At 40.5% G+C, this 19624-nt stretch overlaps 1 protein-coding gene across 1 annotated transcript in view; it reads left to right on the plus strand.

Moving 5' to 3' along the window:
• The first annotated feature begins 6226 nt into the window (after positions 1–6226).
• The window catches only part of Niban1 (niban apoptosis regulator 1), a 140594-nt gene continuing 127196 nt past the window's right edge, over positions 6227–19624 (plus strand). The window contains exon 1 of the mRNA XM_015491704.2: positions 6227–6462. Within this exon, the coding sequence (XP_015347190.1) occupies positions 6408–6462 (55 nt within the window). The 5' untranslated portion in view covers positions 6227–6407. The remainder of the gene's footprint in view (positions 6463–19624) is intronic.

Raw genomic sequence — 19624 nt, forward strand, 5'->3', positions numbered from 1 at the left:
CTAGAGGATAATTCATTTGAAAAGAAGCTTAATGTTAGTATGTGTAAGAAACAGATGAATAATACTGAGTGATTTATAAACTGACACAAGTACACTCATGTTAATTGAGTTTGGACCCCAGGCAGTGCTATTTCCCTCAATGCCAGGTAACCTTGGCCCTGCACGGAGTATCATTAGTGGTCCAGCAGGTGGCGCTCTTTCCTAGTACTGTGCACTAGTACCGAAGGCAGCATCTTCTCACCCCCACCGCACAAGGTAGTTCAGAGCTTTGCATCCTAAAGAACCTGTAGAATTCTGGTTGCCTTTGGCTATGATATGTCTATAGTTTTTTTTTGTTGTTGTTGTTGTTTGTTTTTTAAACAAAGACGCATGTGCTGGTCTTTGACATATTTGAAACTGTGTGCCTACACCTTTAAGTTTCTCTTTGGTTCTAAATTTGTCATTCTTAGTTCTATGCCTTTATTGGTTTCTGCTAAAGCATTTATACTTCTACTTTTTAGAGGTCTTGTGCAGTGCTCCAGGGCTATATAAAATTGTGATGATTCGTGTTTGAAAAGTGCATTGAATAAACATTGCTCACCATAAAAAAAAAAATCGATGTCTTCCTTTTTGTTGTTTGTTTTTAGTTAGACTCGGAGCACAGATAAATTTTTAAAAATAAAATCCTGTGCTTATATACCTAAATGAACTAGCATTTGATTATATACTATTATATTGTGTATTAATCTCTTTTTCTCCTTTAGCAATGTGCTTTATATTTTTTCTTTGTACATTATAATTATCACAATAGTGGGATTTGTTGTTATACATTCCTACATGCACATAACACAATCCAGTCAATTTCATCCTCTAGTATCTCCCCTTTCTCTCCCTTCCCCTGGTTCGATTCCTCTACTTTATTGGTCTCCTATTTTCATGAGATTCCTCCCTCCTCTGGTTTCTCTTTAGCTTCTACATATGAGAGAAAACATATGACCCATGACTTTCCAATTCTTTCTTATTTTGCTTAACATAAAGCTCTCATGTTCCATCCATTTTCCTGCAAATGACATAATTTTGTTCTTCTTTATAGCTGAGTAGTTTGTGTGTGTACATAATTTCTGTTTCTGTTCATCTGTTGACCAAACATCTCAGCTATTTCCTTCATATCCTGACTTTAATTCTTTAGGATAAATACTGAGGAGTGGTCTAGCTGGGTCATTCCTAGACTAGGAATGTGGTTCCATTCCTAGTCTCTTGAGAAACCTCCATACTGATTTCCATAGTTGTACAAATTTACAATCCCACCAATAGTGTGTAAGTGTTCCTTTCCCCCCAATCCTCTCCAGCATTTATTATTTGTATTCATGATTTTTAAAAATATTTATTCACAATACCTTTATTTCACTCATTTATTTTTCACATGGTGCTGAGGATGGAACCCAGGGTCCCATGCGTGTGAGAGAGCACACGCTCTACCGCTGAGCCACAACCTCAGCCCCTGTATTCATGATTTTTCAACTCTTATTTATTTATTTGTGGTATCATATGTTGTGGTTTGGATGTGAGGGGTCCCCCAAAAGCTCACATGTGAGACAATGCAAGAGATTTGGAGAAGAAATGATTAAGTCATAACCTTAATCTAATCAATAAATTGATCCCTAATGGGATTAACTGGGTAGTGACTGGAGGCAGGTGGGGTGTGGCTGGAGCAAGTGGCTCACTGGGGTATGGCTATGGGGTAGATATTTTGTATCTGGAGAGTGGATTCTCTCTCTCTGCTTCCTGATCACCAGGTGAGCTGCTTCCCTCTGCCACACTCTTCTGTCATGAAGTCTTGCCTCACATTTAGCTCTGAGGAATGGAGCCTGCTGTCTGTGGATATGAAACCCTGAGCCCCTTAATAAACTTTTCCTCCACTACGGTTTTTCTGGTTGGGTCCTTAAGTCACAGCAGTAAGAAAGCTGACTAAAACATTGGAGATCAGACATGCTGGGCAAATGCTCTACCACTGAGCTGCACCCCAGCCCAATCTGTCCTTTCTTCTAACAAAAGTTTACACACCCGGAAAGAGCTCTTTCCCTCTCAAAAATTGTTGATGAGCAGAAGTTGGATTCCATTTTATTCAGTTCAGCTTTCTACAGCTTGTTCTGTGAAACAAAATTAAGACTTAAGATAAAAGAAGCACACTCAGGGTTAAAACAATGAATTCTGGAGTCAGACGAGTCCAGGGCTCCAGTGACCTTAGATAAATTTCTTACATTTCTTTTAAAAAATTTTTTTTAAGGTATAGATGGACACAATATCTTTATTTTGTTTTTATTTATTTATTTTTATGTGGTCCTGAGGATCAAACCCGGGGCCCCAAATGTGCAAGACAAGCACTTTGCCACTGAGCCACAACTCCAGCCCTAAATTTCTTACATTTCTTCATCTTGGTTTCCTCATCTGTTAAATAGTGATAATAACGCTTACCTGAATGGGTTTTGTGAAGATTAAATTACATAACTGATGTTACCAATTAGTCAAGTAATTTAAGAGTTCTTATTCCTGTATTACAGAGCAATATGAGGTACTCAGGGAAGTACAAAGTCTGAGACCATTCCTGTTCTGTAGGTGGTTAAATACCCCCAAGAGACAGATGTCCCTATGCAAGTGAGAATATAGCAAACAAGTTCATAATTCTCCTTGCGAGGGAATCCCCAAATACAATATTTAAGGGTATTATATGACTATTAAACAACTTTGATTTTTAAAAAGTTTATCTAAATGGGTGAATTTTATGGTATCTTCATTGAGATATATCTCAATGAAGATGCTGACGTCATTATTTTGGTGTGTGATATATCACCTGAAAGAAAGGGTCACAAGAGTATTTTAACACAAAATATACTGATACAGAATGGAAATGAACATTGCATAGGAGATTTTCTAAATGAGCTGATTTGAGTCATATGAAATTCAATCTGGTTCCTAAAGTTATTGAATTACTTGGAGACTTACTTTTAATGTGTGATTAATAAAATGATGCCCACATAGGACTTTCAAATATTAAATACTATGACTAAAATAATGAATTCTTTAATTTTTCCTGTAAACCATTGGGAGAAAAAGAATTTTATTTGTTTTGGGAAGAAAAAGCAGCAGTTTCTTTCTTAATGCAACACAATGGTTTTCAAGATCCAAATAACATTTCACTTTCTCTAGAAAATTGCTTCCTTGATTACTCCTGCCCTCGCTGGTGATGATCCTAGTTTCCATTTATTGGACACTCTAATACTCTTGGGAATGTTAAGCATTTCACAGACCTGACCAGATTTGTTTTTTGGTCAACAGCTTGTGAAAGAAGTGTTATTAGTTCCACTTAACTGATGAAGAAACCGAGATAGGTACCATGATCTGGATCTGGAATGTCTCCCAAAGGTCTGTGTGTTAAAGGTTGGTGTCCAGTTCCACACGTGGTGGAATTTTTAGGAGGTGATGTCTAATGGAAGGAAGTCAGGTCCTTGGGCCTTGGCTTTGAAGGGAATATTTGGATCCCAGCACCTTCCTCTCTCTCTTTGCTTCCTGGCAACCACAGGTGAGCAGTTCCTCTGCTGCACACTCCTGCCCTGGTATAGTGTGCTTCCGCAGGCCCAAAGGAATGGAAAGGCGACAGAACCATGTGACCATGGTCTAAAACCTCTGAAACTGTGAGCCAAAATAACCCTTCCTTCTTTTAAGTTGATTCCCTCAGGTATTTTGTCACAGTGACACAAAGCTGATTAACACAACAGGCGACTTAAGCAATTTGTCCAGGTCACACAGCTAGTTAATTGCTCAAAGCTGGAGCTGCCAGGTTATAAACCTGTTAATACTACACCATGCAGATCCTTTCTTGTACCTTGTTCCTGGTGTACATGCCACAAAGAGGAAAGAATGATCGATTGGTATAATCAGTCTTTTCTCGGAGAATTCCTAAAGAAGAAGTGACAAGCTAAAACTATACTTCTGGCAGGAGATCTGAATTAGTTTTCTTCAGTAATAATAGCATTCTGAGGCACAATTGCATCGAATTATGTAATGAAAGGGGTTCCTTTCATTATATAAAGTGAGAAAACACTTCATTATCAGTGAGTAGAACATTAACAACATGACAGAAGAGCTCAACACTGAGTAGTTTAAATCATTGAGTAGGTATCTGGAAATGCTCTTCATTCACTGAGGACAGTTTTGGTTTTTAAAATTAATTAATTAATTAATTCTAATTAGGTATATATGACAAGCAGAAGGCATTTTGACTCATGGTTCACAATTGCAGCACAGCATTTCATTTCTCTGCTTGTACATGGTGTAGTGTCGCGCCCTATGTGCAGTCATACACGTACCTAGGGTAATGATGTCCATCTCATTCCACCATCTTTCCTGCCCCCCCTCCCCACCCTTCCCTTCCTTTTGGAGAAGAGTTTTTGATGAGTCCATATTCTTAATGTTTTATATTTAATTCATTCATTTTTTTCAGTGATTTTTTTGTATTGAGCACCTACTATGTGCCAGGTGCTGTTCTAGACATCTGAGATATATCAGAAGGCATAATAGACAAAAATATCTGCCCTTAGGGAAAATAAAAATGGAAAAATAAAACATGTATTAAAAAAACAAACAAGAAAGACCAATGACAAAGAAAATTCATGACTTTATGGAGTTTATATATCAACAGGAGAAGACAGAAAATATGTTAGATGATGCTAAATGATATGAATAAATATAATAAAGGGCAAGGGTGGTGTTCAGGACTGCGTGTAGACAGGGGATCAAGGAAAGCCTCTTGGAGATATTAGCATTTAAGTGGAAACTTGAATGAAGTGAGAGACTTAGAGAGTACCTGTGTGACAATCTGGGAGAAGGTCATTGTAGGCACAGGAAGAACAAGTACAAAGGCCCTGAGGTTGATGTATCACAGGAAAAACTGGAAAGTCTACGTGGCTGGAACAGAGAGCAGGGAGGTAAGTGGTGGTGGATGAGGTCAGAGAATAAGCCAGGCCTAGGTTGTGACAGATGGTGGCTTTTTCTCTGAAGAAGGGAGACCAGTTAGGAAGCACTGAAATGATCAGTTGAGAAATACTGGCAGTGGAAGGCACGAGAATTGGTTGGATATTGGACATATTCTGAAAGTAAAGCTGACAGGACTTTCTGATGGATTGAATGTGGGGCATAAGAGATTGGGTGCAAGGTGTGAGAAATATTTGTGTTAAAGTGCTTGTTGATTAACTTCAGAGGCTGCGGTGGGGAGCCCTCAAAGTCCTTCTCAGGCTTGGTTGTGGTGTATAGAGACCATTTGACCTTGAGGTTAAGTCAACAGGAGTTGCTAAACATCTGACTACTAAGTATAGGATGAAATCCTGGTGACCCCTCTGCCCAGGCTGATCTTATTTGGGAGAGACTGCCAAGTCAAACAGCAGTTGTGGGAAAAGAACAAGGGTCCTTTCTAATGATCTACTTCCAGTTTGATAAGGAGAGGACCAACCTGAAGGTCTTCTCTCTAATCTTCCATAGAGTCTTAGGGCTGGGAGTATAAGACTCAGCCTTAGTTCTTCCTTAGGTTTTAACATTTTTCTCTCCTTTCCCCCCTTCATTTCTCACTCTCTCCTTGGCCCAACTTCTTGGCTGCAGGAAGAGATCCTCTACTGGTTCCCATATCTTAGTGTGCATGGGAATTCCCCAGAGGGCCTACACCCCCACCACGGAGCTACACCCCCAGCCCCTTCTTTTATTTTGAGGCAGGGCCAATTATGTTATCCAAGTTGAACCTTAAATCTGCGGTTCTCCTGCCTCAGCCTCCCGAGTGCGTGGGATTTCAGGCGTGGACCACCGCACATGCTCCCTTGGAACAGATCCTGGAGTCCCACTTCCAGAGTTTTTATTAGACTGAAGTGTGTGCATGTGTTTAGGGGGCTGCAGAGGATCTCAGGTGGGTCTTGAGAACCGGTGCTTCAACAAGAAGGGTGAAAGCAAGGGAATCTTGCCTCCACCTGGTTCCAGGTGAGTGGGGAAGGTTCCAGATCAGGGAGCACTACAGTCAACTGGGAAATGGTCCACTTCCTCCAAGACGACTCTGGGCTGCCCCCAAACTGGTGAAAACAAGCGAAAGTCGGCAATGAGTAGGAGCGGGCAGTCCTTCGGGGTTAGACAGCCCCTGGGGGCTGGGAACTGAGGCGAGGGCGGGTAGACAGGCCGAGGCCAGCCCACAGATCCTCAGAGGGCGCGGACCGGGAGGAGGCGCCCTAGAAGGCGACGCCTCTTGGAGGAAGTTTGCCCTTAATTACGGAGCCGGGTTCCCGGTCGCATCAACCTCCAGGAGCGAGCAGCGCGCGCGGTCCTGAGCGGCCAGTCCTGTCCGGGACTCGGGCTGGGAAGTTGCTGCGCTCTGCACGCCCGACACAGCCACCATGGGCGGCTCGGCCTCCAGCCAGCTGGACGAGGGCAAGTGCGCCTACATTAGAGGTACGACCGATCGCCGGGGTCCCGGGGCCAGGGTGGTCGCTGGGCACCCGCCCCAGGGTGCACGGGCAAGCCGGGGCCAGCGGGGTCCCGGGGGCCCACCTGCGCCACGCCAGGTTTCCTATTATAGGCAGNCCCAATGCAGGTGCGTAGCTCTAGGTCACACTTTTACTACTTCTTCTGCATAATTTGCTGATGGGAGATGGGTGTAAGAACTGGTCTGGTTTATCGAGCTAATCCTTTTGATGGTCACCGTCTGGGAAGCACCTGCAGACGCTGGGGAGAGGGGCAGGTGCAGGATGCAAGGAGGGGATGACGACTCCTCCGCTCCTCCCGCCCTCCCGGGGGTCATTTCGGTCCCCTCCCGGAAACATCTGGCCTTCTGGTACCTGGAGCTGGATTTAGTTCTGAACTTGGCCGCAAAGAAAAGAGCGGGGATATCCCTGGCTGTTAGAGGTTTCCCTGGGGATTCCCGGCCTGTGAAGCAGAATTTCCCTCTGTGTGATGTTGGCTGGGTTTTGTAAAATGCAGCCTCGGCCACGGCTTCACTTGGACTTCATTGTCGCTTGCAGGATCATTTCATCAGAAGCAGAAAAGACCATGTCATTATGTTCCCAGGTTGCATGGTTCCCTTCCCTCCCCAGAGACGGGGAAAGCAAATGAGGAACCCTGGCATGTTTTGTAAGAGTTGCTAAAGTTACAGATGGAGAGAAGCTCATTTGGGGAGATGGTCAGAGATAAAGTGACTCGGTAAAGTGAAAGAGGCAGAAGAAACCAAAAACCAAACTGAACTGAAACGGCAGGAAGTGATGAGCCTTTATCTCCTGATGTATTTGGCCTGGCCCCCGCCGCCCCCAGCCCACCCTTGCCCTCAACCATTACCTAGTTTCGTGATCTTGTAAATTTAGGAGTCTCTGTGTGTGTGGAGGGGGTGGTGAGAGAGGTGTATTTCCTGGCTTCAGAAATTCTTTTAATACCTAGGTATTAAACCCTTAAATTTTACCTTAATTCTTCCCAATACCTCTTTCTGGCCCTAGACACTTATTTGGTGATTTTGTTTTGTTTTGGTATCAGGGATTGAACTCAGGGGCACTCCACCACTGAGCCACACCCCCAGCCCTATTTTGTATTTTATGTAGAGACAGGGTCTCACTGAGTTGCTTAGTGCCTCCCTTTCTGCTGAGACTGGCTTTGAACTTGCGATCCTCCTGTCTCTGCCTCCTGAGCTGCTGGGATTACAGGCCTGTGCCATCACACCCGGTCTTTATTTGGTGTTCTTATTCCATATTTGTTTTCTGTGGCCACAACATTTAAAATCACTTTAAAAGGATATCAGATCAGGGCACTCGAAGGGCAATGTACTGTAATTGATTTTCCAGATTCTTGTTCTGGTGCTTTTGAAGGTAGAAGATCATCAACAATCTGTACTGTTAGGCAAGAAAAGGTGATCACATATCCCTTTGCTGTTGTTTATTAAAAGGGGCAAAAGATGGATGTTTTGTTTAGTTAAACTAAGCTGGCCTGGAAAGTTTGGCAGTTTGCTTGTTTTCACCGGTGGGTGGGGCAGAAAGGTGCAGCAGAACAGTAAAGAAGGACTTGTATTTGGTTCTTAGCAACATTAAATTTATGGCCTTTGTAAGACTTTGTTTCACTGGAAAGTTTCAAAGCACCTGAAGTTGAAAGAAAGCAATGATAGTAATCATCTGAAATTCAGCAATATGAAGATAAACTTGCTTGAAGACTTCAAGGTCATGAGAGCTATTGTGACTGATGCAGGTATTGCACTCATATAAGAAATATTTTCTTCTTTATTCTGAAATAAATTATTACACATACAAAAGTACAGGGTACATTTGAAGGACTTGTAATGGATGCATTTGGATGAGTAAAATTGTAGCAGATTCTGCGATAGCCTGGTTCAATTTTGTCTCTTCTTTCTCTTTTTGGGAGGGACTTTCAAGGTATGTGTCATAGAGGAGGGGAGAAAAGAGTTAAAGTTAGAATACCTCCAGATAAAATGAGACATGGCTTCATGTGAGAACACTAGTCTTGCCAAAAAAGAAAAGAACCTTGGAAAAATGCACTGTGTTGTGAATTGTTCTTTCGTGAGCAAATGCAGATCACGGGGCTGGGAGTTCTTGGTGGTTTTGAAGCCTCCAGTCCCTGAACAAAACCATGACCCTGTCTTTACCCTTCGCCCATCCCTTAGCCTATAAACATTCTCAAGCTTTGATTTAGTTGTAGGCAAACAATGGTAGGTATGACTGCAAAGTTTAAATACAGTTTTATGAACTGTTTCTCATAAAGAAGCCACCAGTGAAATATGAATTTGAAAGCTCCTGTAGCCCAGACAATAAGTTTTTTTTTCAAGCCTGAAACATTTTGTTAATATGGGGAATGACTAGTCCATATATTTTTTTGAGTTTTGTTAACTTTATTTCGTATGTATTTTAAGCATCTGTACTTCCAGTATGCTAATGAGTCAATCCGTGTGTTTCCTCTCACACAAGTCCTTTAACAGCTGCAGTTTATTGTTTGCCTTAAAACTTTGTGTTCACTGTGTTCTGTGTCATGTGGCTGTTTTGAAAACACATCATTTATTTGGATTTAGTCAGTCTCTAGGTAAAGAGATATGAGATGCATTGAGAAGTTACTTCATTTGTGAAAGTGTCAGTTTTGAAGATGACAACACCTATGTTTCTTAAAATGGACTAAATTTTAGTGTGGTTTCTAGAGGACTTTCAGTAATTTCCCATGATACAGTGTTTCTGTTAATAAATAATACCGAGACCAACTTGTCTTCAGTGTCATCATTTAGCCTTTAGTGATGCTTTTGGCACTAATCTACAAGGATTTTCCTTTTGTGAGGAACAAAACTCCAGGCATTAATGGCCAATTTAAGGTGTCTTTTTCTTTTTATGCCATATTTTTTTTCCTTTCAAAACTTTTGGGCTGGGGTTGTGGCTCAGTGGTAGAGCGCTCGCCTAGCACGGGTGAGGCCCTGGGTTCGATCTCCAACACCACATATAAAATAAATAAATAGATAAATAAATAAATAAATAAAGATAGATAGATATTGTGTCCAACTACAACTGAAAAATAAATACTAAAAAATTCTCTCTCTAAAAAAAAAAAAAAAACCAAAAACTTTTGACATGGCTAATATTGAACTTTAGCTAAAAACAAAACAAAGCAAGCAAACAAACAAAAAACCAGGAACAAAACAAAACGAAAACACAAGTTCCCAAAGTACAATGTGTTTTCCTGTTTAAAGCAATGATTTTATTTCCTCTTAAAAGTCACTATTGAATTTTTAATGAATTAAAAAGAAAACAAACCTGAAACTCTCCCATGTAAGGAGTCCTGTAGAAGATCATGAAAGTAATGGGAAATCAGTGCTGCGGCTGAGAATGGGGACACACAGGTGCTGGGGGGAGTGCTGGTGGGGGGAGCTTCTAGGCCTGCTGGCAGCCAATAGTTAGGAAAATCTTTTTGTTTTTTTTCCCCCTCTTTAATTCACTACTCCACTGTCAGTGACAGTCTGTAAAGGGCCCCGGGGTTTATTTGGAAATGCTCATCAACCATCTGATGTTTATAAAGTCAGAATTGAGTTTCAGCTTAAGGCAGCACACGTTTCTCTCAGGGGAGTGCTCCCATATTGACACCCGTGTTGGTGGCTTTATGCTGATAAGTATCTGAGGTGGAGTCTCACTGGCAATGTACAGGACGGAGAGCCGTACCCATTTGCAGTCTACCCAATGCAGGTGCGTAGCTCTAGGTCACACTTTTACTACTTCTTCTGCATAATTTGCTGATGGGAGATGGGTGTAAGAACTGGTCTGGTTTATCGAGCTAATCCTTTTGATGGTCACCGTGGAGTCCAAGTTACCTGGCTAGTAGCAATGGCAGTAGGCTGTGATGGAAACGTTAGGATATGGAGTATGGTAGTCCTTGCGGGATGCCAACCCAGCTTCCTTTCCCCATTCCTCTTCCTAACAGAGTCCCATTTGGCACTGTTTTGGAGAGCCTGTCCTCATGTATGGCCCCGGTAGGGTGGTGCTGATTGGTTTGGATTTCATTGCACTTGAATGAGATGTATGAGTTGCTCTTTTTTCTTGAAGAAAAGAGGGAGCTAGCCTAAAGACAAAGGCATTACTGGACAAAGGTAATACTTGGAGCTCTGCAAAGTGGAGGGAGCTTCTCTTGCTTTTTTTTTTTTCATTATTGTTGTTGTTAGCCAAAATATTATTTTAATTTATTTTTTATTTTTTTATTGGCACATTATAGTTTTACATAATGGTGGGATTCATTTTTCCATATTTGTACACGCACACAACATAACAATATAATTTGGTCAATATCATTCCCCAGTATTTCCATGTCCCTCCCCTCCTCCTGAGGGAGCTTCTCAAAGGGAAGCTATGACATGCTTTGCTCATCACCTGCTTTTCCTACCCTAGGTCTTTCCTGTATATGAAATGTCAAACTATGGAGTTGGGGAAGTAAAGATTGTTAGTTATCTTTCAGTATCATTCTCTTCTGCCATCTTCTATAATAGAATCTCCGCATTTTAGCTGACCGCATGAGCCCCCAGAATAAACTAGCTTCCTTTGTAACTGAGTTTTGGCTGGTGGATTATAAGCAAAAAGGTTGTATGCTATTTCCAAAAAGTTGACATTAAAAAGGAAGAGTGGGGTGTCCTTTGTCCTGTCCCCCCATACCGGCTGGATTGTGAACGTGGCTACATAGCCATCTTGGATCATGAAGCAACTTTTTAAGGAGTTTGTGCAGAGTGGAGTAACTGCACAAAAGGGGCCCAGGCTCCTGTGGCGTTCACATGGTAGAACCCCCATAATGAGTTCTGGAGTACCTACCACTGGACCCTAATAAGAGAGAGAGAAGTCTCTATCTTATTTAAGCCAGTGTTATTTGTGTTATTACTCTTATCCACAGACAAACTTTATCTGTTCTTTGTGGTCAAAAGTATTGTAGCCAGTGTACTAAATACCATCCTATTTTCTCTTTTAAGAAAAATTAATCCAAAGAAAGTAGAAAGCAAATAATGATTCTACCATTAGTATTTGTCTTAGGTTCTAGTTTATAGAAATGAGTGGACTCTTCTGAGAAGCAAGGAATTACAGCTCTTCTGGTGAGAGTTAGGGGGCTGGGTAGGGAAAAGAGGAGAGAGAGGGTCCAGTATATTACTTTATACTCTGATGTGTGTGTGTGTGTGTGTGTGTGTGTGTGTGTGTGTAGTTCTGGGGATTGAACCCAGGCCCTTGTGCATGTGAGTCAGGCACTCTCCCAACTGAGCTGTATCCCCATTTTAAAAACAGAATATATTCTGATTTTAAAAATGTCTTCAAGCATCCCAAACTACTGCTGAAACTACTAGGAGTTTTGAATCAGGAACACTGCTGCAGACTGGGAATTTCCAGGGTCAGCTATTACCTTCTACTTCCTTCAGTCTTCATGAATGGAAACCAAGATTTTGGGAAGGAATACTCTTTAGAAAGCACCAAATTGAATGTTGGAAAACCATAAAAGATTTTGTGAATGGAGAGGGGTTTTTTTGGATTGAATCAAAAAGGAAGTAAAGACGGCAGATTGAGACAAATGAACATTTTCTCCTGTCCTTGTGGAGGAAACAGTGACCTGGTCTCTGTGAATTCTAATACAGCCTTTGGTGAGCCCCATGGGGTCTGATGCTGAATCAAGACCTGTTCTTGATGGAGCACCTCATTCCACTGCAAACTGACTGCAAGGGACCACACCATGACGGGTGCTGTAGTAATCATAACTACTAAGGGGATAATAGTAATTTATGTTACTTTATTTTTGCTGTGGACTCCTGAACTGACTGTAGCCTTACTGTAATCTTTGGGAAAGTCTGAACTGGATTCACAGGTAGAAAGTACAACAGCAGGGGTGCAATTTGTAATAATAGTTTCTAACTTAATTAAAATAAGTGTACTATGAAGTTTTATAAAATATGCTGTATAAATTACAATAATAGAATTCTGATCTTTTAATTGGAAATTTTAATTTTTTTTCTTAGTAAAGCTAGGTAACATCACTCTAAGGAGCAAAGTCCATATAACAATTTGCATCATGAAATGGGAAATGAAGATAAAGGATGATGGAAAGAATAAAAGCACACTCCATCTGCTACAGTAGTTTAAAGCACTTTCTTAAATTATAGGACACGAAGGCTGAAGTTCTAAGTTTCAAACTAAAATGCACTCACACAACAAAACAAAACCCCAAATGCAATGCAGATTTTTGTCCTTTGAAACTGGAAAATTCGTTTTAAAAAGAGACTAGCAAATTGTTGCCAGTAAGAAAATGCAAGCCAGCTTTTAAAAGTACCCCTTTTTTTGGTACTGTGTGTTTTTCTCACTTGGAGGAGAGAATAAAAGGTTCAGAGATATGAAAGCAATTTATTCAGTTTCACAAATTGCAAGGTCTAAGACCCAAAAAAGCTCATATTTCTATGCTTGATGTTGTATGGAATATGTCTATAGGATTAGAACAAATGAATGGTTTTTGCTAGGAGCCCAGAAGTGATTTTTTTTTTTAAGCCCATTCTGAAGGAATTTTGGAAGAAGAGTAAGTGTCTCTATGCCAAACCATGTGGATATTTTTTTAATTCCTTTTTAAAAACTATTCTTATTTTAAAATAAAGCATAGGATCAGAAAACCACACAGAAAAGATGCATAGCTTAGTGAATCATATAAGACAAATATCCATGCAGACATTACTCAGGTCAAGAGATAGAAAGACCCTCTACAGCTGGGCATGGTGGTGCACGCCTGTAATCCCAGTGGCTCTGGAGGCTGAGGCAGGAGGATTTCGAGTTCAAAACCAGCCTCAGCAAAAGCGAGGTGCTCAGCAACTCAGTGAGACCCTGTCTCTAAATAAAACCCAAAATGGGGCTGAGAATGTGGCTCAGTAGTCAAGTGCCCCCGAGTTCAATCCCTGATACCACTCCCACTAAAAAAAAAGAAGCCATTGCTGAAACCTCCATGTGTCCCATCCCAGTTCTCGTCCCCCTTGTCTCTCTAAAAATAGCCATTATTTGCCATAGTCTGCTGTGCAGCAGACTATTTTAAAGATACCGGCTCTAACAGTGTATTTATTTGTTCACAATTCTGCTGTCTGGACTAGGTCCAATTGTGTGGTTCTACTTCTTATTTTTGCTTGTGGTCCTTCCTGATTCAGTGGCAGATCATCTGGTGGCTGGACTTAGCTGGGAAGGCTTTCTTTCTGTACAGGTAGCCTTCCTACATGGTTGATCCAGTAGATTATCAGACTTTTAAAATAGTGGATCAGGGTTTGCAAGAACGCCAAAGCTTCTGGAAGGTGCTAGGACTTCTTATGGCCTGGGTCTGTAGAGGCACGACATCACTCTGCCATCTTATATTGGGTAATGCAAGTCTCAGAACCAGCCCAGATTCCAGAGGATGGAACTATACGTAGGCAAGAGTACCAGGAGGAGTGGAGATTTAGGGGCCACCCCAGTCACAGACCACTCATCCTAGATTTATGATAATGACTTTCTCAGATTTTCCTTATGGCTTTATCAAAACTCAACCATGCATTTCTAAAACTGTAGTCTTATGCTCTTAAAAAAACATATCTTTCAAGTATCTATCTATCTATCTATCTATCTATCTATCTATATATATTGTTGAAGGAGCTGGGCTGTTTGACATGTGGTTTTCCACAATGAAGAGTTTGCTCCTGGTGCAGTTCCACACATTTCTCCTGTATTTTCTACAAATAGAGAGATGGTGAGATTTGATCCTCAACCTTTTTTTTTTTTTTATCAAGACTAAGGGTGTTGCTGTTCTTCATTTGATGACACATAATATACAGTTGCCCTCCCATTTGAATTTTTTTTTTTTAGTTGTAGATGGACACATATACATTTATTTTATTTATTTGTTTTTATGTGGTGCTGAGGATCGAACCCAGTGCCTCACTTGTGCTAGGCAAGTGCTGAACCACGGAGCCAGAGCCCCAGCCCCAGCCAGTTGTTTCTCCTTTTGATGTTAGCAGCTATGGATGCTCATTGCCAGGACTCATTAATTCACTGAGGAATAAAAAATAATTTTTTTTGATACTAGGGATTGAACCCGGGGTCACTCAAACACTGAGCCACATCCCCAGCCCTTTTTTATATATTTTATTTTTGAGACAGAGCCTTGCTAAGTTGCTTAGGGCCTTGCCAAGTTGCTGAGGCTGGCTTTGAATTTGTGATCCTCCTGCCTCAGCCTCCTGAGCTATTGGGATTATAGGCGCGTGTCACCACACCCAGTCCTGGCCCTTTGTTCATGTTTTAGTTTAAGATGAGATCTTGCTAAGTCCTTAGGACCTCGATAAATTGCTAGGGTTGGTCTTGAACTTGCTATCCTCTGTCTCAATCTCCCAGGTCGCTGGGATTTTAGGCGTACACCACCATACCTGGCTCCAAAAATGATCCAATCTTTAAGTCTCTCTGTAAAAGAAAGAAAGGAAAAAAATCTTTGCCAGATGCCTCGCTAGCAGACTTCCCTGACATCCCACTGATCAGAATTAAGCACAAATGTCTTCCTAAGCCATTGCTGGCAAGAGTATGGAATTATCATGATTTGTTAGACCAATCAAAATTTGCCCCTCAAATGAGACGGGGAGCCACTTTCCTGAAGCACATGGCTATGGATCATGGACACCTGAACAAAATCAGGTTCAGTTATAAGAAGCATGAATGGCTCCAGGGTAGGTAAGCAACATTACAAATTTTGATAAATGTCACAGGGGGAATAAAAAAGGGAATTAAAATAGAAAACTGTTGGTAGAGTAGAAAGATGAGATACATGTGAGAGTGTTCAGGAGGATCATAAGTTGCTCTCTCTGTGAAGAACAAAGGGAAGGACGTGGTTTCTGACGAGTAAATGTTAGTTTAATGAATGAATGAAAGGAGAAAAAGATTTAAAATCTACAATGGATTTCTTACACAATAAAAAAACTGTTGAGTTGTAAAACAGGTTCAGGATGTGATGATATGATATGAAAGAGCTCTTGCAAATTAAAAATCTGATGCTCAGAAATTTAAAAATCCACTTGGTACTTTACAAAATAAAGTTGAAAAACATTTCAGAAAATATATAGAAAATAGAAAAAAGATAGAAAATGGCCAGGTATGGTAGCGCATGCTTGTTATTCTAGTGACGCTGGAGGCTGAGGCAGGAGCAATGCAAGCTTGGGGCCAGTCTGAACAAATTAGTGAGACCCTGTCTTAAAAATTAGAAATAAAAAAGGGATAAGGATATAGCTTGGTGGTAGAGTTTCCCTGGGTTCCCTCTCTAGTAGCAAAGAAAGAAAAAAAAAAAGAAAGAAAGAAAGAAGAGGAAAAATAGAAAAGGCAATATTTAAAAAGAAAATCCAAGAGTCAATCCAAAAATTTTAATGTCTGACTAAAGAATAAAGATAAGGAAGAAAATTATGAAAGAAATAATATAAGAGCATGTTCTGGAACAAAGATCATGTGTCTTTGGGTTTATAGGGACAAATAATTCTTGGAACTCAGAGTTGGGAATAGTTCATGCTTCCATCATCCAAAATAGAAAGACATTGGGCAGAGTCTTCAGTAGTGAGCAGAAATTAACCCTAGACTACAAGGCTGCTCTGGACCTGCTCTAATAAAAAATTAAAAGAAAACCTCAAAAGAACCAAACCAATCCCAAATAACTTTATTGAAAGAGTAAACAAAGCCCAAATCTTTATAGGAATACAACAAAATGAATTTCCAACAATGTAAAATGGACAATGTCCAGCATCTAATTGAAAATGACTATGCAAGTGAAAAATACAGGAAAATAGCTATAACTACAAGAAAAAATAAACACACCAATAGAACGGAGTTAGGAATTACAGGCATGATAAATTTAGCAGACAAGGATGATAAGGCAGTAATTACAAATATATTCCATCTGTTAAAGTACAGAAGAGAAATGAAAGATAGAAGAATACTTTTTTTTTTTTTTAAAATTAATACCAATACTAATACTAGTCTTAAGGAAGAACATCACAACTTTTGTGTTTCGTAGCTGGTTGGGACATCTGGAGAGAGGATAGCTGTGCTGACCTGCTACTAGTGTTCTTTTCTTTTTTCAATTTTGTCTTTGTAGTTGTAGATGGACAGCATGTCTTTATTTTGTTTATTTTTATGTGATGCTAAGGATTGAACCCAGCACCTCACACACAGCTAGGCAAGTGCTCTGCCACTGAGCTACGGCCCCAGCCACTGCCAATGTTCTTAGTAGGTCTAGGAGAGGAGCAGGGTAGCCTGCAGAGAACTCTGTGTAAGGGGTGCTGGTGAGGCACTAGGGCTGGTCTCGGACCAGCACAGATGAGCAGGGACAATTCAAAGATGAAGGGAAATTATGGATGTTCTTTTTAAAAAGGAAATTGTTAATAGTGGTCATGTCCCCTTAACTATGGGGCTCACAGAGACAAGTACCAATTTCTATGATTAGCCCAAAAGAATTCAGAGGTTTTCCAAATTTGGACTGCATGTGTTTGCTTAAGGAATTATTTCCTACGTAAGTCATGCTGCATGTGTTAGATAGATATGTCTGAATAATTGCCCAAGCAATGCAGACACAGGCTTAGAGTTAGAATAAGGATAAATTTTATTAGCAACATGGCATATGTGTAATATCTGAGTATAAATATTTAAAATGGTTATGCTGGAGGGAATTAAATGAATAACAATAATTGAAATGCACTGTTTAAACTTAAAGTAAATAAGAATTTTAGAGTATGACTAAGACCGGTGCAAATCAACTGAGATGTCAGTTCTTAATTACAAATAACTCCTGTTCTGAGGAATGATAACAACAATAGTAAAAGCTAACATTTATTGAATGCCTACCACGTGCCTGGAAAGTAAATGTCTTAGAGAAAGGGAACAGGATAATCCCGCAAATTCTAAGTCTTTCTTCTAGAAATTGCCCATTCACACGGCTTTTTTCTTTAATGAAAACAGTATCAACTTGATCAGATTTAGGCAGTGTCTTAGCTCTTTTCAGCCCTTCAAGTGAGCCAAACCTGTTATTTGTCCCTTGGTATAAGATGAAACATTTATTAAAACTTTGATTTCATGTTTTGATCCTAAATGATCTGGATTTTTGTGTGTGTGTGTGTGTGGTGCTGGGGACTGAAGTGCATGCAAGGACAATTGGTACTTCTCTCTGTAGGCCCCATAGTTAAGGGGACATGACCAATATTAACAATTTCCTTTTTAAAAGAATATCCATAATTTCCCTTCATTTCTGAATTGCCCCTGCTCATCTGCGCTGGTCCCAGACCAGCCCTGGTGCCTCACCAGCTCCCCCTACACAGAGTTCTCTGCAGGCTACTCTGCTCCTCTCCTAGACCTACTAAGAACATTGGCAGTGGTTGGGGCCGTAGCTCAATGGCATTAAAATTCATCTAAACATATTATGAAATTTTCAAATGATGCAAGCAGTATTGCAGGTCATTTTAACTTTAAATAAAATGATGCTGCTAGGTAACTTTTCCATTACAAAGGGAAAATTTATATTTGGGAAGCAAGGTACAGAAGTCTAATTATTGGAGCTTTCAAATTTGAAGAACAGGCATGACAATCTCCTGAGGCCTTGCTGAATCTGAAATTGGATTCTCCATAGATATTGTATCTGTGGGCAGGCTACCTTCAGTTTCTTATATGTAAAACAGGGGGCTGCAGCAATGCTCAGGGAGATAAATGGAGCTGAGAAATGAATGAGATAACATAATAAATGTAATGCGATTCCCAGATTTCCCAGTTCTACTATTATGCTAATCAATTTGTTTTACGATCAGTAATGGCATCAGCCTTTGCAGAGTAAATAATTGACTTTCACATACTGCCAAATAATACCTATCTTACACATTTGTTCTGTAGACTAATTAATGTTTGAGTGTTTAAACACAATGCCACTACAGAAGCAATGGCATTATAATGTGTTGGGACACTCTAGTATTGTAATTAGTACTAATTAGATTCTTTTCAACAGCTTGTTGAATTTCCAAATTACTGCATGTAAGGTATTCTGCTTTATTTACTCATTATGAAAGTGTCAGTCACGATGGTTTAAATGGAAACCTTTAAGTAACTATTCTCAAGGTTCAAAACCATCCCCTCCCCTAAAGCCAAGAAAAGGCAATAGGAAGACACCTTCCAAGGAATTGTCCTGGGATACAGCCATCCAAGGAGTAGGCCAGGGTCCCTCTTACACTGGCAGGCAAGAGCTTGCCCTGGACATTCCTTCCTATTGCAGAGTTCACTGATATCACATTAGTGGTTGGAGCCAGCCATTACACGAGTCCTTTCATTTATTTATTTTTTTTGAGACCCCATTTACCAGCACATGACATCCAGTACCCTTCTCTTCACTGTGTGGAGTCTGCTTGCAGTGGTCCAAAGCTAGATTTCAGCTGTACAGTGTTTACAATGGGCAAAGAGCTGAAATAATCATCCCTCACATCTCAGTGATCCAGTTTGACTTGTGGGGCTTAGGAATCAGAGTGGGGTCACAGGGATCCAGACACTTTTTACCTAGGACATTCACTGTGCCATGGACCCTTTGGTATTCTAGTGAAACCTATGAACCCCTTCTTAGAATAACATTTTAAAATGAAGTTAAAAGCAAAACCAAAAACAACCACAGGATTAAAGAAGTAGTATTACTAAATTAACAAAACATGTTTAAAAGTCGCTGCCATAGTAAGATATATGCTTCTTTAGGAATGCACTCAATGGCAAGGTCTTGCAGTGGATTTAATAACTACTGTAACTTTTAAGAAGTGCTGTTCTAAGATCTGTGGCAAATGAAATGTACTATGAAAACATTCCTGAGCCTGGTGGCAAGGTCACAGTACAGCTAAGTTCTGTGGTTTGTTGCCTGTATTCATAATTGAAGGAAATGCTGAATTGAAGTTGGAGGTTAATAAAAATAAAGGTGGTATTTTCCTCATTCAACTCTAAACCCCTGAATTTGGTCCACAGAGCCATCATAAATCCCCGTTTAAGAACCCCTGACCTACCCTGACCTAGGGACTCTCTTACTCAGGGCCACAAAGACCTGATGGAGAATTGTGCATAAACACAGGTAA

Source organism: Marmota marmota, unplaced genomic scaffold (genome assembly GCF_001458135.2).
Source record: "Marmota marmota marmota unplaced genomic scaffold, marMar, whole genome shotgun sequence".
NCBI classification, from domain to species: Eukaryota; Metazoa; Chordata; class Mammalia; order Rodentia; family Sciuridae; genus Marmota; species Marmota marmota.